The 21,342-nt window shown below is 39.1% G+C and overlaps 2 protein-coding genes across 2 annotated transcripts in view; both read right to left on the bottom strand.

Annotated features, from left to right (window-relative positions):
- LOC135081972 (nose resistant to fluoxetine protein 6-like) overlaps window positions 1-6,454 on the bottom strand; it is a 29,631-nt gene extending 23,177 nt beyond the window's left edge. The window contains exons 1-4 of the mRNA XM_063976717.1: window positions 6,357-6,454; window positions 5,357-5,499; window positions 4,696-5,011; window positions 196-307 (exon numbers count right to left, since the gene is read on the bottom strand). Of these exons, the coding sequence (XP_063832787.1) occupies window positions 196-307; window positions 4,696-5,011; window positions 5,357-5,499; window positions 6,357-6,429 (644 nt within the window). The 5' untranslated portion in view covers window positions 6,430-6,454. The remainder of the gene's footprint in view (window positions 1-195; window positions 308-4,695; window positions 5,012-5,356; window positions 5,500-6,356) is intronic.
- Window positions 6,455-9,401: 2,947 nt separating this feature from the next.
- LOC135081973 (O-acyltransferase like protein-like) lies at window positions 9,402-21,250 on the bottom strand. The gene is made up of 12 exons (XM_063976718.1): window positions 21,132-21,250; window positions 18,057-18,199; window positions 17,087-17,393; window positions 16,162-16,273; window positions 15,548-15,635; window positions 14,862-15,028; window positions 14,153-14,338; window positions 13,343-13,522; window positions 12,784-12,946; window positions 11,988-12,165; window positions 11,371-11,513; window positions 9,402-9,587 (listed from the first exon to the last, which is right to left on the bottom strand). The coding sequence occupies exons 1-12, from the start codon at window positions 21,193-21,195 to the stop codon at window positions 9,471-9,473; spliced, it is 1,848 nt and encodes a 615-aa protein (XP_063832788.1). The 5' UTR covers window positions 21,196-21,250; the 3' UTR covers window positions 9,402-9,470.
- Between the last annotated feature and the right edge of the window lie 92 nt (window positions 21,251-21,342).

The raw sequence follows: 21,342 nt of genomic DNA on the forward strand, positions 1-21,342 counted from the left end.
TAATTTTTTGCGTACACACTCAATAGTATTTAAAAAAACAAAAAACTACTATTGAAAAATACCTAGTCACATAAAATAGTTACTAAGGTAACCAATATAAAAAAGAAAATTTACATATTTCTCGTAAAATCAAAAAAAAAATGCCCGGAATGACTTCTAGGCAAATAAATATTAAGATAAACTCCACTTACTGACCTTATTAAATGAAAAACTTCGAGTTGTCTCAGACGTGGGTCTACATCTTGATAATTGGATACTAGATGGTTCCAGTTAATTCTAGGTGCAAAGGACATCAGGTATGGGTTTTCTGAAAATATGAATAAAAGGCAGGTAAAATGAAAGGTACAAAGGTACAAACTGCCAGCAGAAGAACCTAAGATTTTTCAAGTTTATTTTTTACAGTTATTTACAATTAATTTACAGTGAAGTAAAAAATTTAAAACCAGCAGAAGTAAATCTATGTTCTCAATCATACTGTCATACAACCATAAGGCCTAGTATCCTCTGCATCTCTTGAATGAGATTGTTATCAAGAAGTAGTAAGTAAGTAAGAAGCACATTTTTTATTTAATATCAGCCATTGCTGCATTGGCGAAGGCTTCGAAGAAACGCCGTATAGCAATGTCCAATTTTTCCACCTAACAACGGTGGTGTATGGTAACAGGATGCAGGACTATTCCCACCTCTCGTTCCCACTGCTGCAACTCTTGTGTAGCCAGGATCTACAGCTTGAACCCAACCAATGAAGGATAAGTTTGTCCCGGGGGAAAGTTAAACTGTCATTGGACCCGCAACGAAATTAATCAGAAGAACATAGGAGGAGTTTGACTTCCCTCCCGTGACAAACAAAGGGTTCTCTATGTCTGATGTGGATGGCCTACAGTTCAGGTTTAGAATACGTTATTTCTAACTACGGCTTCGGTTCGAAAAGGACATTGTCAGAAACCGCCTAAAAAACCGCCCAAAAACATTAACCCATCATAATTATTTTCTATTTTTTTTAATACATTAAGCACCCTTTCATTCTAATGGACACTTAAGCATTGAAAAATTAAATAAATAAGTCTTTTAACGTTTATTCTATAATACTATTACAACTTCCGGACGTTTTGGTGCGTGGCATGGTCTAAAACCTATCAAGTTCCATAATTTTTGCCGATAAAATCTGTACGAGGCATTACCGTACTTTATTGCTGGGAGTCCATGTATAGTGATGTTCCTGCGGCCATCATAGACAATAAAATATCGATTTTGAAAATAAAATAAATCGATTAAACTGCTTTGAAGACTAGATTTGCGTTAAAAGCTAAAAAGATATTGACGCTATTACAAGAAGCTATCTAAAGTGTCCAACTGGTCGAAGGTCGTAAATAAAATAAAAATAATTAGGACCATAAACTGATATTCATGGTATCATAACTGTAAAAGTGTCAGAATCCGATGTTGAATCCAATGCCAGTTGAAGTGTGAGAAACATATATATATTTTTTTTTATGTGACAGGAAGCAAACGAGCAGACGGATCACCTGATATCAACCTAGTATAGTTGCCAGTCTCTCATAATCTATGCCAATGAGGGTTTTCGCGATTGAAAAATCCGCCAGATGGCAATACGTAGACGTGAGGTCCAAATGCTGCATGATTGGTTATTTTTGACATGACATTGACAGATATCCACCAATCATGCAGCATTTGGACCTCGCGTCTACGTATTGCCATCTCGCGGATTTTTCAATCGCGAAAACCCTCATTCATAGCACATGTATAATAATAGACCAAATGAACTTTTATAGATTGTGAATGAAAGAGAAGATAAAGATTTTATTATTTTATTAAAATCTTGCCACCAGGTAGTTTTTCAGTAGAAACCAGGATTGGATAATCGCTACAGGCAAGTATCAGAACATTTTATAAATATTTTTAATCGATTATATCCTTGTGAATCGTTTTAATAAATTGTCATTTTACTTTTTCAATTAAAACTTTTTCAATCCCTAGTCTTGTCAAACTGTCATAATGTCAACAAATTATAAATGTCAGGTCAGTTGACTCAATTTCAGTCTTCTGTGCGTTTATTGTATTTTTATTTCAATGAAATAGTGCTAAAGGGTTAGTACTAAAACTGAAAGCCTTTTTTCAGAAGGAAAACCAATGTGGTGCCCTTATTATTCATGCTGTTTGAAAGTTACAAGTCAGTGATACAGAGTTGCCGACATTATAACTCCGTAGTGATACCATACCAAAGAAGAAGTTTTCCTAAACACTTGTGTTGTTTTTATATGTGATCGAATAAAAAGGATTAATTCTACTGCTCAAATGGAATAACTTATCCCAAGAGACCGAATATAAAAAAAAACCTCTCCATAGAAATTATCACCATCACGAGGATGTGAATTTTTTTGAGAATTTGATATTGGTCCTGTAAGAAAAGTAGTTGTATTTCAGTAGTAGAATCAACCCTTCTTGTTTCATCAGCAAGAGTAACTATAAACACGCCCTGTAGGTAGGTATTATTAAGCTGAAGAGTTTGTTTAGTGTCAATGACTGTCACACAGTGTAACTTAAATTGGCATATTATGATAATGAACATAAAAACTTAAATAAATAGGTATGTATGTTAATATTTTTTCTATTTATTTATTTTCCCAAAGCTTCACAGTGACAGCTGAAACAGCAATACTGTTGTAAAACTAAACTTGGAACAAACTGTTACAAATATTTTACAAATTAAAATAAAACCGCATGTTGCTTTACTTTCTCGTATAGGTAATAAATGTAATTAATGGCTAGATTATTAATGTTACTTTGTTACCCTCAATAGTGAGGAGATCTTATAAAATGGTAACCCTGATTTTTATTGTCATTCAAGTGCTCTTTCTTCGCATAGGCTTCTGTGATTTGGCCAAGGGCCACACACATTGCGATAACATTATGCGACATTGATTTGACAGCAGCGGAGTGAAGTCTTGCGACTATGCAAAATGATACCCTGTAATCGTAGCGCATACAGACATAGACGGGGCGGGGCACATAGCTCGTAGAGCTGATGGCCGCTGGGGCAGGAAAGTTCTTGAGTGGCGACCACGAGCCGAAAGACGTAGCGTGGGCAGGCCTCCCACTAGGTGGACCGACGATCTGGTGAAGGTCGCGGGAGGTGCCTGTATGCGAGCGGTGCAGGATCGGTCTTCGTGGAAATCCTTGGGGGAGGCCTTTATCCAGCAGTGGACGTCTTTTCGGCTGAAACGAACGAACGAACGATACGTATTACCACTATTTACCAGACATTACTATTTATTGCATACTCGCCGGATTACACGTAGGAGCACGCGCGTAACAGCTTCGGCCTTGCATTATTATAAGATCTTGTTCCGCCCTGTTACGAACTTCCTCCGTGAGGATATCCCCGCCGAATTCTATGATGAACCTATCAAAAGTCATATTCTGCAATGTCAACCCACCACAAGGTGGACCGACGACCTGATAAAGGTAGCGGGAAGGCGCTGGATGCAGGCCGCTACCAACCGTGCGATGTGGAAGTCATTGGGGGAGGCCTATGTTCAGTAGTGGACGTCCTGTGGCTGAAATGATGATGATGATGAAGAAATGAATGAAAATGACAAATCTTCGAACGTGTATAATACCGTGCCAAAGTAATCATATAATTTTGGCACCTTAATAACTATTGCCGTTTTTGTTGTAAAGATCATGCAGCGCTACTTGCGGATATTATTGGAAAGAAAACTATGTGGGCTCTAGATCTGAAGCCGCTTTAACGAACACGAAGTGCTCATACAATGCGGCGTATTTTCTTCCAGTCTTTAGTCAGGACTTTAGTCGAATTAAAACCCCGGTTGAACGTGATATAGCCGCACTAGAATACGATGCTTTTTTGCATAATCGCAAGACTTCGTTCCGGTGTCGACCGAATGTTATCATGATGTATGTGGCCCAGGGGTTACCGTAGCCGCTAAGGTTTGAAACTTCTTGCTTAAAATATTGTAGTCTTTGGCATAGACTACGATGGTAGTCATGGAGATAGGAGTTTGTTATCTCGTGTCAGATGTAAATGGTGAAAAGAAAACTCATGATTCGTGATATTTTTATGTAATATGTAGGTATTTTATAAAAGTGGAACCCCGAGTGATCTCCAAAACCCATTCTATTATTATATACGATTCGGCTTCGATATCTATAATACAATAGGAGTTTATTTCATGTGTCAGATGACAAGGGTGGAAACAACCTACGATTCATGTTGTTTATTTACGTGCAATATGTGGGCATATTATAAAAGTGGAATGCCGAGTTGTATTTCTCAAACTTGTTCTATTATTTTATACTATTTGGCTGCGACTCGGCGTGACGACAATACAAAACATTTTTCGCGAATCGGTGTTCATACATTCACACAATACATTAGACGCCATGTTGTCATAAACGACATATTATAAAATCGCTGTGATTTAATATTCTTAATCATTAATTTTATGGCAAGTGTCCATCAGGAATCATTGTTCTTACACACAGAATCGTATTATTTCGCTTTCGGGTAGTAATATGTCAAAATTGTTGGTTCTTAGGCGAACAATGTATGGAGAACGAACATTGTCCTTTGATTGGTTATTCAAACGCCACACCACGTTCGCGTTAGTTGAATAATCGAATAACGTTGAATAATCATTTGATTTGACTTACTGCTGCCCTTTTTGGCGAAGAATACATCGTAGACCGTTCCAACTCCCGCCATGGCGATCATTAAGTATATGAAGTAGAGAAAGGCTCGGTGCGCTGCGTCATTCGTGTCGGGTTCGTTCGGGCGCGGCTGCGCGTGCGCGTGGCAATAGTGCAGCTTTAGCAAGCGCGTGCGCAGCGCGTGCGTTCGCGCCCACGTGTCCACGCAGCGTTCGAAGCGCGCGCTCGCGTTCGTTTCGTTGCTCGGACAGCGCGTGGGTAAGCAGTACCCGCGGTGGAGAAGCGAGCGGTTGTACAGGTATCTGTCTTGAGCCTTTTCCTGTGGGAAAAATTCAAAAACTATCATCATCAACTCGGACTTATTCCTGCCGCCACTTTTCGCCACCGATCTACCCGACAGCACTTCTGTATGAAATATGGTACGGAGCATTTTCAGGTATCTACGTCGCGTGGTTTACTCTATCATTATAATAAAGTAAATTAAGGGTTATTCCCAAAGGTCCACGACTATTGTTCTTATTTCCCACCGGATCCATGAAATTTTAAATTCATAAAAAATGCGTTTTTATTTTTGATGTCGTGGACCCGCTGGGAATCAAAGTATGAACTAAACAGTAGAGCTGTGAACCTTTTGGAATAAGCCAAATTAAGTACACTTAAATACCTGTATCAAGTCATAAAGTGGATTGGGTGTGACATCGTTGTAGATTTCGAACATTCCGAGGCAGTAGATCCCATCCTGCCTGGCCAGACATTTGTTGTAGTCATCCAAGTGAAAGAGCTTTGGAAGCTTACGAAAATCTTCCTCTAGAACAAAAATGAAATACTCGTAACAACCGATATTTTCCTTTTTTGCTTCAAAATTTAGCCTGTTATCGTCGCCTGCTCATTGCATGAGTCGATTTATAAGACTGCATTCTTTCTCGAATCTTAAATTTACTTGTGAAATTGAACGCTGTATCACAAAATAATACTGAATCAAGAGCGAGATGGGATTCACGAGTTTTATTCTCATAAAACTATAAGTAAGTATGTAGGTACTTTGTTTGTGTATTGTGACTGTATTTAGTACAAGACTTATCTCGTGAATATTAAGTACTACTGATTTTTTCAGGATACTGTCATTCATATTTTCTGGCAAATTTTAAACCATAATTTGAGCTTATCGCTCCTTGACTGTAATGATGACTGACGCACGAGTGTTTTTTGCCATAGGTCACAGGCCTTTTTAAGAGTTACTAGGGTGATTCAGACTGTGGTGTACATTAGTGTAAAGTGCCTCACATAGTGACTAGGCGCAGACCACCGTTTAGTCAAATCGAATCGGTGTAATGTGCGCACTTCCATACATGCCCATACTGATCAACTGCCCGACTAATTTATCGGCCGACGAAAAATCGATGGCCTGCGCCTAGGCTAAGAGGTGTCTAACACACCTAATAACCTTTTTGTTATGCAAGACAAGGCAGGTATTTGACCGCATTCGCACCTGCGATCCTTGCGATGCGATCAATCCATGAGCGAGCATTCTCCCCTTTCCCATAACAAAATCACCAATTTTGGTGTTTTATTTGTCACAAACTTAAAATATTTTTAGAAACCCTCATAATTAAAAAAAATCAAATTACGGTTAGAATAGTTTTTAAAAAAACTCGAGATTTTACCTGGATCTTTTTCAGCATACACCACAGTGGATGCAAAAACTAAGCACAAAAATACAATGGGGAGACGACCCATCTTTACCTTAAAACCTGAACGCACTGACTGGTTGACAGGCAGAATTTAAAAATGTTACACTGCATGATGCAGAAAAAAATTAACAGCTAAGTTTGTTACGCTCTGCCAAGCTGGGTTCTGTACTAGAATAATATTTTCCTCACGATGTACATTGTACAATTAGTACAATGCTATAAGTCTTAAAAGAACACTATTTTTTAGAGTTCCGTACCCATGCGGTAAAAACGGGATCCTATCTGAGACTCCACTGTCTGTCTATCACTAGTCTGTATCTCATGAAAGTTTTTACAGATGTATTTCTGTTGCCATACAACAACGTGAGTTTTTTCAGGGAACGTAGTGTGAGTTTACGTCAAACGCATTCGATGTCGACTGCGTAAAAAGTGACATTAAATGTATGACGGATTGTACAGCGCCCCTAGAGGAAACTTTCAAGAACTAAAATCTACATATATTTTTTAACGCGCTCGCTAGTGACGAGGTTTGATGTAAGCTCATACTAAGCCCTCAGGAACACACTATATTAAAATACATACCATACCTGCGGAATCCCTACTACAAAACTTAAGTAGGTAATCACTTATTTTTAATAGCTTTGTGGAACCCTAAACTCTATGCATTTTCAGTTAAGTCAAAAAAATATAAAAAATTATGACAAATAAGCTGAAAGTCCTTGTCACGACTAGCAAAAACCTTATGAATATTGTTGAAACTACGTTAAAACATTATGTAATAAATAATAATAAAATATTAAGATCATGATCCCTCGTTCGTTTTAGCCAGATGACGTTCACTGCTGGACAAATCCCCCAAGGCTTTTCTCAACGACCTATCCTGCACCTTAAAATTAGGTAGGTACTATCCGTTCGCTTTAAGTTTGCCGCTGGCGATATTTATTTATTTATTTATTTATTTTTATTGGGCTATCAACATGATATGACGTCACTCGAAGAGAAGCGTCTATAACTTTAACAAACTATATTTAAAATATTTTTTATTTATTAATATTAATAAAAATAGGACACATTAATTGCGTTTAATCGCGGTTGGAAGAGGGGAAGCGCATTCCACGGACCGGCAAATTTAGCGCGAACGGGTAGTAGGTAGGGTTCTATATTGGCTCACATAAAATTCTAAATCCTATTCTTTGTCTTACTACCGATTTGTGTTCATAATAATCTCTCTTCATAATTTTATTTTTCATACTTTTTTTATTCATACATTTTTATTACTACCATCGGAGCTCATAACAGTTAGTAATCATAATTTTACCAAGAACCATTTAAAATACATAATTTTTATTTTCAGATCTTTTTTCTTCATAACATTCATTGATCATATTGTTTTAATTAAAAATGTTGTTACTAAGAACATACTTCAACTCATAATGTTGTTGTTCAGAATAATTTACTTTATAACAGACATACTCGTATCTTAAAAAAAATCATATATAATTTAATAGAGTAGATAAGCATGCAGAGCATGCAGCATGAAAGCAAGCATGCAGCATGCATTGGTATCTCCTCGTCTCCGGCGCTGCGGGATGTGCAGCCCTTCCGCCCTTGCGTAACGAGGCTCAGGCACCCACGCTTGCTTCCGCAGCTTCGGCTTTTTGGATCGCCATCGGCGCCTTCGGCGCCTCGGCGACCAGCCTCAGCCGCTCCAGCTCACCCGGGCGCCTGAGCCTCGTTACAACGGGCGAGGGCTGCCCTCCCTCCGCGCCTCCGGCTTTTAAATTACACTCTAGAGGTAGGGCAGACAAGACTACGTGGAGTCGGTTTTGCAGCGATTCGTTTCTGTCACGTTACTTTTGTGACACAAAATGTTGCCTGTTTTGGACCATTTCAAATTAATTTAATGTTAAAATACGATTTAATACGAATATAGACATCATGATTTTCAATAATATGGATAAATACACTTGTAATAAATTTATGAAAACAAATATTAGGATACATCACATTTATGAATATTATAGTTATTTATTCGAATGATTATGAGTTTCGATCATTAGTATAGAAAAATATATGAAAACAAATATTAGTAAAAACTAAGTGTATGATTAGTGATATTATGAATATCAATGATTATGTTTTTAAATATGTAGGTTTTAAATTTTTTATGAAGAATGATCATTATGGTATCAAATTGTATGAGAAATATTTTCGGACCTCCAATGATAGGAATTGAAAAGTTATGTAAGAAAATGCGCTACCAGTAGGTAGGTACTCATTGCGCGAATTACTCAATAAGAAAAGTAAACTGCGTACACTTTACCAATATATAAATGTACTAGAATAAATAATTGTAGAGAAAAAACCTTTTTTTAGGTGGTAAAAATGCATTGAGTTGCATAGTGCATACCCGCCGCTCTGTGGTAAGGCGACAGGTTATGTGGGGCTCTCCCCTCCAGAAGGAAGGGGCCTACCCACTAAAATCCACCAATCTTCGTCTTATAGAGCAGAGGCTGGAGCCGGTGTAGCTGAGCCTTATCCCGACCTATCCAACTAACCTAACGTAAGCTTTATTTAGTTTTTAATTTAATGTTAATCATACGCGTAACTGAGGTCTACGTAAGAGGAATTAAGCTTTTTCACACTAGCGATTTTTCCAGCGTTTTCACGAGTGGTAAGACCCGTAGCGTTTCACACCAGCGATTACCTACCTATTTAAAAGCAACAAACTGCATGTTTTCTATGTATAATTTGTATGTATAATTATTTAAAAAAAGCATTTAAGTATGTTTGTTTATATCCGTTGTCTAGTACCCATATCTACTACATACAAGCTTTACTTAGTTTGTGACTAGAGGCGCAGTGTAAAATTTCCAAGGATATTTATTTATTAATTATTCTTATTATTTATTAATGTCGCAAATTCTTGATTGAAATCAACAGCCTGTAGGTATACATATTTCTATTTTATGGAACAGGGTGGCACATAAAACATAGTGGACAAAATAAAACAAGTAATTACAACACTTAAATTTTATATCTAACGATAACAAAATAGTACCTAAATTAGTGTGTTACTAAATTATTTTACATCAAAAACGAGAGAAGTTTGTCAGCCAGTTTCGTCATGGGGTACTCCACAATCACTGTCAAAGGTACTGCGATGACGTACGAGATGACGAAAACGCCAATCGTGTCCAAAGTCTGTAAAAATAAATAGATAAATGACAGCAATAACGGCCGGTTCACACTTGTCTCCGTTTTACTGTTCCGTTTTATCGTGTACGTTTTTTAGGGTTCCGTACCTCAAAAGGAAAAAACGGAACCCTTATAGGATCACTTTGTTGTCCGTCCGTCCGTCTGTCAAGACCCTTTATCTCAAGAACGCGTGAACGTATCAAGCTGAAATTCACATGAAATACTCAGGTCTATTGTCCCTTTAAGCTGTGAAAATATCAAACTTCTAAGCCAAGCCAATCAAAAGATACAGCCGATTATGTCGATATTTTCAACAAATTTTCGACACTCGCAAAGGAATCAAAACCTACAGGATACTTCCCGTAAACTCAGAATCTTGAAATTTGGCATATAGCATTATCATATAATGCAAATATAGGAAAAATTGCGAAAATTACATTTTTTTAGTTATATAATATAATAAAAATATTTTAATAAAATGAAACTTACTACCTTATTTCTCACGAACGAATAAAGGTATCAAATTGAAATTTATACCAAATACCTAGATCTATTGTCCCTTTAAGAAGTAAAAAAATCAAACTTCTAAGTTAACGCGATCAAAAGATACAGCAGTTTATACCGACACCTTAGACGAATTTCCGTCACACGCTAGGGAATCAAAACCTACAAGGTACTTCCTGTGAACTCAGAATCTTGAAATTCGGCACGAAGCAACGTTATACATATAGTACAGATAAAGGAAAAATTGCGAAAATGATAAATTTGAAGTTATGTAAAATTTAAAATATTATTTTTGCTTATATGACATAATATATTTTTTTAATAATTATAAACTTACTACCTACCCTTTTTCACATGAACGCGTAGAGATATTAAAGTTGAAATTCATATCAAACACTTCTTAAATCTAATTGCCTCTAAACTGTGAGAAATTCTAAATCAACGCAAAAATTCAAAACGCTGAGGTAGGTACCTACCTATAATGCAAATATAGGAAAAATAAATAAATAAAAAATAATCATACCGCATATTTTGAAATTCGCCACTACTCGCAACGGAATCAAGTAAGTAATTTGATTTAATACGTCATAAATTGTAAACCGCTACGTTTGTACGGCGGAACCCTCGGTGTGCGAGCCCGACTCGCACTTGGCCGGTTTTTTTTCGTCGATGTATGTATTACTGTATACAGAATACTGTGTCATGTGTGAAGTCGCTCATACAACTACATTTGCCATCGACGAAAAAAAAACGTACACGATATAACGGAACAGTAAAACGGAGACATGTGTGTACCGGCCGTAACACGTTGCAGGTCCGGCTGCAGAATCAAATAGGTACGGGCAAAATTTAAGCAAAGAGCCTAAGGGAAGTGGGGCTCGGACTTCAGCCTAGGGCGTTGCTGGGGGACGGTTTGGGGAGAGAAGCAGTCGGGCACGTGCAGATACCGCGAGAAGAAGGGACGGGTCGAAGAGGGACGATAAATCGGTTGGGGGATAGTGTCCCAGGGCGAGCAGCATCCGCCCACAACGCCCGCTCCTGACGACCACGACCATTCTGTCAAGAGTGTATGAAACGACTGAGAAGAAGAATCATCATCATCATCATCATCATTTCAGCCATACTTAGGACGTCCACTGCTGAACATAGGCCTCCCCCAATGCTATCCATGTTGATCGATTGGTAGCGGCCTGCCGCCTGCCGCGGTAAGCACTCTCGCCTTGAAAAGGCCCGGATTATAGTGTTCAGGAAAGACAGCAGCAGGCAGCGTTTCCAGAAGACTTACCAGCAAGCCAAGGGAAGAGTCGTGCAATAGCGATCTGTTCCCCACCAGGATTTTGTTGACGGCCCAGTGGACCATAGAGATGGACATAGACACGCGGCCTAACACACGGAAGCTTCTCCAGGTGAAAAATGATGTGAAAACACCTGAAAAAATTATGAAAATGACGTCAGTTTTTCTAACTAGCGCTTAACTTAGTGCTTGAGGTATAGGAGCGGTACGGGAGGCGTGACATTGAAGTGTTGACATAATGATGTGACAAAGTGTACAAATCTGAAGCATTAATATGTAGTTGAAAGATTTTGTAGATAATGAGCACGTCATATTTTGATTACTTTTTAGTTCATTATTCCCCATTATAAGCTCCAATTTGGCGTTAACTGGAAATAGTGAACAAAAAGTTCCCTAATCCCCGTTGACGGGGATTGTCAACATATAATAGTGGAATAAGCCTTTTTGAAATACGGAATTCATAATCATTACTAGATTTTGATTTTAAGACATTGATTCTAGTTTTGATTTGCATGACGTCTAAAAAGTGCGATCATGTACCTACCTATCCCATATTTTTTTAAAATTTTTAATGCAAATTAAATATTCTATTCTATTAATTAACTTACTTTTAACATTAGTAGATGTGTAAATAAACAAGAAACCAAAGAGTGCCACTGTCAGTCTCTCGATTGGCATCATGAGGGCCATGAAGACAGGGTCCTGTACATCCATGATCAGCAAGCCGCAGAGGTAACACCATATAAATATCATGGGAACCAAGGTCAAGTGCAGAAACAATACGAACTGAAAAAATAGGAAGCCAGTGAAACAGATGTTTTCTATAGGAAGAACGAAATAAAGAAACATTTATTAGGATGAATGAACTACGCGCCCGCTGGATTATACAACGTGCTCCTTTTGTTTTCCGGATTAGGGGTATATTCTATAAATAAAAACTAGTTAAAGAGTCTTAGGAATATGTGTTTCTAAAAGCATATTTTTGAAGATATTGTGGATTCTAGATTTAGAAGATACCTAGTTGATTTAGATTTATAGTATCATCTATCTAGTTTTTTCTTTTTCAAAATTGTCACCTAGTCTTTTTGTGCAGACTTTTCATTGATAAGTGTATGTAAATTATGAATTATATCAGTGAAAAATAAAGTTTTTAAATAATTTCGTATGAAAAAATAAGTCGAAAAAATTGTTGAATTTAACAAAAAATGTAATGCCATTCTATTCTTTATAGTGGTCTTATTAATACCCTAGAGTTCCAGGAAATCAAAAAGAGCACGTTGTATTAACTGAATATAATAATCAGTATTACTATTGTGGTGAACCTTTTAGCTCATTACAAGGATTTTACGGGACTATCAGTAATATTTGTAAATACAAATTAGTATCTAAAAGTAATTGGTTTACCTTAGAAACGTTAGATTTCTTCTCCGCTTTGGTCATACGTTCTCTCTTATTAAAATACATGAACCCTAGCAATATTCCCATCATCATTGTAATGAGGCAATTGATTGGCATTAAGAAGAATTCTGTGAAGTTCCGGTCGTTCTCGAAAAGAACACGAAAGTTTCTGAAATATTTTTAATTATTAATATGTATTACATAAATTTTTGTTCAATATACTAATATTAAGGATGAAGAGTTTGTTGTTTGCTTGAACGCGCTAATCTCCGAACTACTGGTCCGAATTGAAAAATTAGTCCGTCAGTTAACTTAAAAAAAAATACTCGACACGTATTTTTCACTTTTTCAAGAACGCCAAAGTTCAAAAGAACAAGCCGGTGACGTCAAGGAGTGCTAAGAAGTGCAGCACTTTGTGACGTGACGCAGAACTACAACGCATCATAATTTTGTAATTACTTGTTTGATTGACAAATAAAAAAATATGTTATGTGTCCAATATTTTTTGATAATATAATTGACGGATTAAATTTTTCTAGCCTGTATACTCCTATTGGTTACTTACGCAGGCGTCATGTAGGTGAAGGTAGGCTTGTACTGGTTCGCCAGGGTCACGTAGCCCGTCAGGACAGTCGCTGCACCAAGCAGGCTGAACAGGATCGGCAGGGCCCACCTACGTTTCTTGATCAGCAGTATCGTGATGATCAGCGACGGGATATACAGTTGGATATCTACTGCCATTATCCTGAAACATATTGATAAATCTGTTGCTGAATGGTTGCTGATTGCAATGGCTGAAATGATGATGATGATGTCTGAATTATCAATACACAGCTCAAACCACTGAACGGGTTGCCCTGAAAGGCAGGTACCTTAGTAGATACCTAGTTATAACGCAACTACAACGAAACTGCAACTGCTAGTTACTTTTGAGTCGCATCTAAGTTTCTGCCATAGCGTTCGTTGAGACACCACACATGACGCGACCAGTTTGAAACTTTCAGTTTCAGTTTCATTAATCAGAATCATCAAAAAGTTGCAGTTTCGTTGCAGTTGCGTTTCACCGTCTGTTCTGGGCCTTACGGGGATAAAATGGGGCGAAGCAAACTTTAAGGAGAAACCAGAGATCGGGTGACTATGTAATAAGTAACTTGGGGTTCATAAGTTGATGTCTTGCCTATGAATCTAGAAGAGGTCGACTAGGGTCATTAATTAACAGCTAGGCGATTAAAATACTGAACCTAGAGACTGCGTAGGAACTTTTAACCCAAAGAATAATGAAAAATAAGATATTTGTGTAATGAAGACAATTTCTGTTAAGCTCGTTATTTATTACTTTAGACAAAAATTCATTTGTATTTCCATGGTCACTTACCAAGTTTGAACATTGCAGATTCGATGATTTTGGAACCAGTTCTGCAGAAACAGTGCCTGGTACCAGAACTTTTCTCGGCAAATTTGGCTTTCGTCTCCAACTATCATAGGCCACGACGGGCCATCTCCGAAACTCGTCCACCAGGTGGCAGTGAAGCCGTTTAGTAGTAAATATATTGGCAGCATCCTGAAAAAGGTAAAAGAAACATCATCATCATCATATCAGCCATAGGACGTTCAATGCTGAACATAGGCCTCCCCCATAATAATCGGTTGGTAGCGGCCTGCATCCAGCGCCTTCCTGCTACCTTTATGAGGTCGTCAGAAAGATAAAGCACTTTACCTATAATTAGCTTAGACTTTGGATTAATGACATGATTCTTTATAATATATTCTGTGGTAATATATTTATCTATGTTTGTTTACTTGAAATTCATAAGTATTTTATGCAAATATTATACTTGTTTATTATTCATATTCAGTTTTCCTTTGGCCGAGAACTAAAGGTTCGTTTTATGAAAAAAAAAAAACAATTTACTAAGTACCTACAAGTAAGATTACGTTTTGTAGCAAAACAGTATAAAATTGGAAACCTTGTAATGGATTTTGCATTTCAGAATAGCTTCTCGTATATATTGTCTTTCTGCTCCTACTCGTACCTATCTATTATGTGTTCAAACTAATTTAAACATAGTACTCTTCTTACTTACCGTAAAAGTCTCTTTAAAAACAGGACAGGTACTATTGCCAGGCTCATTTTGTGTTTGTTTGACATAACCAGCAAATTGTAAGCTGTTAAGAAGTGCGACATTAATATGAAGAGCTGGGTCGCTGTGGTCATAGCTCCTATCATCCCGCCAACTGGTGATGCCAGAAACTGTAAAGAAACAAAACATAAATGACAGATTTGAGATTGACCTGGTGAACTTCGTATCACTTACAAGGAAACAGGACTATTCCCCTTCTGTCTCGTCTCTCGTTCCCGTCGTTGCAACTTCTGTGTAGACAGGATCTACAGCTTGACCGGCAATAAAAACCCAACCAGTGAAGGAAAGTTAAACTATCATTGAACCCGCAACGAAGTTAATCAGAAGAACAGAACATATAGGAGGATATCGAAGTTAAGGTTCGACTTCCCTCCATTGCAAAGCGGATGACAGTGAAAAATAAAGTTTTCCCCGGCCCAAGTCCCAAATCGCTGCTTCAGGGCCATGGTCCCGGGGCCCCCCTGAAAAACAAACCTAAATACATACGCCTAGGGCCTCATGTACAGAATTTGCCACGGGCCTCGGTTGGTATATAGTTACGCCACATCTTCTATTTGTCTCTGCAGTGGAGACTAAGTTTTAATGATTTGATGATGACGATCTACAAAGTTCCTGGGCATAGTCCACACCTTTTCTGGAAACCTTGGGTTGTATTGATAGGCCATAGCTGTTATTATTCCCGAGTGGGCGACCACAGCACCATACAGCAGAACAGCTCTGGAATCACAAAAACATCTGCCTTTAGAATCAAACATCATCTATGTCTAAAGCCCGGTCCGTGAGCACGTAGAATTTTGTCAAATTCTACTTTTAATAAGGACCAGGCTTTTAATAAGGTACACCAACAAATGGTTCCTCCAAAAAGAAAAATAAAGAATTTGAACAAAAACTAATAGAAGTTATAGTTAATACCAACACCGATCGTCGCCTCGGCGACAAATCAACTCCTGAGGATGCCACATTTTTTTTATGTGACAGGAGGCAAACGAGCAGACGGATCATCTGATGGTAAGTGATTACCGTCGCCCATAGATAGACACCCGCAGACCCACATGGAGTCGCGAAACGCGTCTAGGTTTTTTGCACGTCGTAGTGCAAGCTATATTAATTTGGGACGTATACATAAAAGCGCCTTCGAAAGAGCCTAAGTACTGAATAAAAGCTTTGTCTTTGACTTTAACCTCAGAATATAGAATATCTGTTAGCATAGAATAGAGTTCTGTATTCTGAGACTTTAACTTACTTATATCCGTTCAACACTTGTAAGCCGCGCATTCCCCTCTCAAATGTTTCCTGGTTCGCCAAGAGCCTTATAAAGTTCACTCGGAGGGAGAACATCATCAATAATTTATTTTCTGGAACAAAAGAAAAATATAATATTCACACTGCTACGCGCGAGCATGGAACTCTCATCATCATCATCATTTCAGCTACAGGACGTCTACTGCTGATCATAGGCCTACTCCAATGATTTCTTTTGCCGATTGGTAGCAGCCGCATCCAGCGCCTTCCTGCTATCTTTATAAGGCCCTTCTTATAGGTGGACCTACGCTCCGCTTGCCAGTATGTGGCCTCCATTCCATAACTTTACTTATACCTAAATTAGGGATCGCAAACGTGGTCGCCCCAAGCAAAGTTCGCGGCGCTCTGTAGACAAGGCGAAGAAAATCGGCAAGACCTGGAGCGAGATCGAACGCGAAGCTCAAGATCGAACGCGAAGGAGGACTGTTGTGGACGCCTTCTGCTCCATTTAGGGGACATAGGCTTCCACAGACCAAACGCGGGTCAGTTGCAGCGCGGCTGAGGCACACTGAAAGCAGTTGCAACCTCAGTTGCAACACAGGCGGTTGTCAAAAATTTAAATATTCGAAAACAGCTTTCAACGCGCTGCTACCGCCCTGCGTCCGGTGTGTCATGCTAATATGGCTGCCATAGTAATACAAAAGCGCGGGCCCGCGTTCGCGCCGCTTCTGTCTCGCACCCGCGCCGCCTCGTTTGTCGTTCAGCAGTTGCAGTGCGGCGCGGTTGGAGCGCGGGCCCGCGTTCAAATTTGGTGTGACACACTTCAAAGAGTTTCTTGTATCATCAAAACAAATCAAACTGCGCTGCTACTGCCCCGTGTTTGGTCTGTGGAAGCCTTATGTAAGTCAAATAAGGAATATACGTACTTTTAGTTTTCTGTCCCATCATGAGATCGTACGCTGTCCCCACGATATTCATGATGAGTAAAGCGTATACGACGTACAGAAACGCTTGGTGTGGCAAGTCGTTTGTGTCTACGATAGGCTGCGCGTGCGCGCGGCAGTAGTGCAGCTTTTGCAAGCGCGTGCGCAGCGCGTGCGTGCGCGCCCACGTGTCCACGCAGCGCTCGAAGCGCGCGGTCACGTTCGCTTCGCCATTTGGGCAGCGCGTGGGCAGGCAGTAACCGCGGTGCAGAAGCGTGCGGTTGTACAGACGAGGGTCTCGTGCTTTTTCCTGTAAAATTATAGTAAATGTGTGTGTAAATAAATAAATAAAAAATTATGATAGGTACATTTATTTTAATAGGGTGTTGTTTTGGCAGAGTAAAACTACGACACTTTTTATATGTATTTCCGTAGAATTTTTTTTATCCACCACGAGGAAGCTCTTGGCCTGTATCTCACCTGATGGTAAGTGATGATCAGGGCGAAGGTGGAAGCGAGCTTCACCCGGAATCAGTTTTAAGTGACCCCTATGGTAAGACATAACAGGAATTTTGTTTTCATAGGGGTCACTTAAAAATGGGGATTAATGGTGAAAACGGGGATAAAACTGCCAACTTTTCCGTGTATGTATTGCCGTAGCATTATACGTCTAGCTCTTAATTCAGTCAGTGCCTCAGTATAGGAGCGGCACGGGAGGGTTGATATTGACATTATATTGACGTGACGGGCATACAAATCTGAAGTCTCTCGCTGACGTTTCATCATCATCATCATCATCTCAGCCATAGGACGTCCACTGCTGAACATAGGCCTCCCCCAATGCTTTCCATGTTACCCTACGCTGACGTTTGAATCGTCCCAAAATCATCCACCTCAATACTCAATACCTCGTGCACTGATTGAATTAAGCACTATAGACCTATTACGAGTTCAACATTAAAAACCTTCGTACCAGTATCAGGTCATAGACAGGGTTATTCTCAATCTCGTTGTAGATCTCGAAGATTCCAAGGCAGTACAGGCCATCTTTCCTTATCAAGCACTTGTCAAAGTCGTCCAGGTGAAATAGTTTGGGGAGGCGCCGAAATTCAGCCTCTGAAAAGGAAAAACAGTTACGTGTGAAAAACAACAACAAAAACATTAAGAAACGTCAAAAAAAAACTCGATCGAGGTACTGCGCACCTTGTAGCCGTGACGTCACATCGACGCTCTGGTACGGATGGGACGGACTTACATATTATTATGCGGGTGAGTGCGAGGGAGAGTTGCATTCCAGCGAGGTGTGCAGTTGTATAAATGAAATCGAAAAGTTCTGATTGTTTGTTTGTATCCGAAACTGCTGGACCGATTTGAAAAAATCATTCACCATTAGCATCCTACACTATTACCAGCCTACCTACTTTTGTACAATCTACAGGGTGTTAGGTAAATGGGTATATGACCCATTTACCTTACACCCTGTGTATATTATCGGTGGTACAATTATCACACACTTTTGTGCAAGGACTTATAAAACAAACTCTCTTCGCTGACATTCGGAGCCAATAAAACTTAGGTTTGATGAATATCGCGCGGCGACTGGAAGGTAAGTGATTTTGACAGTACAAAATAGTATGAAGTTTAGAAACGCCTGCGACAAAGCAAGAGCAAATAATTACATGTACCTACTAGAAATTACGATTTAGTTAGGAAAGGAAGTTAATTGATTATTTAATTATAAGTTACGCAATTAAGTATTAGAGACGCTTGCTTGATAGACGGATTGAGCCGCAACACAAACTTTTTATCATCCTAATTTTTAAGAATTTCAAAATAAAGTGTTGTGAGCGAGACTAATGCTATTTTTACATAAAATAATGTTCAGTTTATTTTCATTAATATATTTTTTTAACATTTTGTAACCTTGGATTTCCCCAAGACAAACACAACTTTGCTTGTTGTGATAATAACAATAACTATTGTGCTAATATTTAAATGACTTTGAACTTACATGATGTACTAATTTTATTAATGATCGTGAAAATTTCGAATGAGTCTGTTTTTTCTTCAGGAAACATCATTATCATCATCATTATTTCAGCCATAGGACGTCCACTGCTGAACATAGCCTCCCCAATGATTTCCATAATGGAACAGTTTTTATGTCGAACTCAATCACATATAACTTTTTTGTAGTAGCATAAATCAGGATCACGTTTTGGATCAGAGAGGGATATTTTTTCGTGATAATTCGTGACCAGATTCTACAGGCTAAGAATTTCCAATTTGTAGAATTTCCAAAGTGGTAGTGGGCAGGGCACATAGCCGTTGATGCAGAAAAGCTCTGGAGTGACGACCACGAACTGGATGACGTAGAATGCAGGCCTCCTACTCGGTGGACAGATGAAGTGAAGTTCGCGGGAAGCACCTGGTCGTAGAGGAAATCCTTGGCTCTTTATCCAGCAGTGGACGTCGTCTTTTGGTTGAAAACGAACGATGCAGTAATTTTACGAACAAGCCGTAAGCGTCTGGACTACTTAGTCTACTAGACGCTTGCAAGAGTAATGGAAGAGTCATATTTTTGTAATACTTAGAGCGCAATACCTAATTGGTGCTTTTTTGTTTCTTTCTTTTTGTTTGTTTTCTCTTTTTTCTATTGCGCCCCCCTGCTGCGTTCTCCCTGCTGCCGGACTTGTGGACTCCTTTCTTCTCTTGCATCTCCGTCAGCAGGGGTACGCCGTGACAACAGAGAGCCCCCACTGAAAATCAGTTTCAAGACTAGCCCTGGCGGTCTTGATGTACGCTGAGCGGGGTGCCTTTTTGTCAGAGGGGCACAAGCAGTTAATTGTCCACTTGTTTATTTCTCTCTGTTTTAATCTATGTCTTACCTGCTTGTATACCTTTCTTGCAAATAAAAAGTTTTCTATTCTATTCTATTCTATTCTAATTCATTGAGGAGAGTGGGCAAATATTTTTTTATTTATAAAAAACATGTTTTTTTTATGTTACGGGAAGCAAACGAGGAGACGGATCACCTGATGGTAAGTGATTACCGTCGCCGATAGACACCCGCAGTCCCAGGGGCGTTAGGCGATTATCACACTGCGCCGCGCTCCGCCGCGGTACGCGGGACGACAGATTTAATCATTGTATGCAAGTACCTCAGTTTGTATAGAAAACACGCGCGGCACAACACACTGACAACGCGTCTGCGCGCGGGATTTTTTATATGAAATCACGCGGACCGCGGAGGAGCGCGGCGCAGTGTGATAATCGCCTTACAGGTGCGTTGCCGGCCTTTAAATTGAAGATATTACGCTTTCTTCTTGAAAGCTTACAGGTCGTATCGCAGCTATTATCACTTTGTAAGCCGATAGCCGTTTTTCGTCGGCCGATAGTTTAGTCGGGCAGTTGATCAGTATGGGCATGTATGGGAGTGCGTGCGCACACTACGCCGATTCGATTTGGCCGATTCTTCATACATCCTCACTAGTGAGCACGTAATATTATTTTAATTATGTTAAGATTTAGATGAATTTTGTAATTTTAACACGTCCTGTAAATTTATTATTCCTCTATTTCTAAAAACTCTATACAGTTACAACCGCAGTGTACGGGTGGGTGGGACAGGCAGGGAAAAGGGTGGAAGTTGCGATTGCCAGTTGAGAAAACCAGCGATTTAACCAAACAACTCGCCAGTTGCTAGTAGATGCAATTAGAATTAAACATTGTGCGACTGCCAGTTGGCGACATCAGCAACTTTACCAAACTCGCTAGTTGCTGCAACCAGAAACTAACTCTAAACTCAATTTGCTGTCCTACGCAATTCAATTGGGAATATGTACAAATAGTTTTCAGTTGCCGGTTGCCGCAGAAAGGCGCATGAAGTTGCTACGTTTGCAAAGCGCCTTATTGTTTAAAGTAATTGTAAGTATTTCTGGCCACTGCGATGCAAGCATACGCTTAGTGCAGAGACCGTTATCTAAAATTGTACATTTGTGTCAATTAATTTTTATGAATAAATACTATTTTATTTATAAGCACTTACCTGTATCTTCTTTACACTTCACCGCATTTATGACCAAAATAATAACAAGCGCGCCGATTCTCATTTTGTTCCGATCCGTCTTACCAGCTAAGAAAACGTCACAACAATAACTGAAATTGTACAAAATAAAGTATAACATTTACTGCTTGTTTGGCACCTGCATCCGGTGTAGAGGGTTGACGTACTTTTAGCATTGTAAACAAGTAAGTAC

Source organism: Ostrinia nubilalis, chromosome 21 (genome assembly GCF_963855985.1).
Source record: "Ostrinia nubilalis chromosome 21, ilOstNubi1.1, whole genome shotgun sequence".
Taxonomy (NCBI): domain Eukaryota; kingdom Metazoa; phylum Arthropoda; class Insecta; order Lepidoptera; family Crambidae; genus Ostrinia; species Ostrinia nubilalis.

Bases quoted from the DNA above. Each gene is read 5' to 3' on its own strand.
- LOC135081973 (XM_063976718.1), bottom strand. From the start codon at position 21,195: ATGAGAATCGGCGCGCTTGTTATTATTTTGGTCATAAATGCGGTGAAG. The intron at 15,636-16,161 runs GTAAGTTAAAGT...TTGTGATTCCAG, and splicing joins CAAGTGTTGAACGGATATAA to AGCTGTTCTGCTGTATGGTG. The intron at 11,514-11,987 runs GTAAGTTAATTA...TAATTTTTTCAG, and splicing joins CACATCTACTAATGTTAAAA to GTGTTTTCACATCATTTTTC.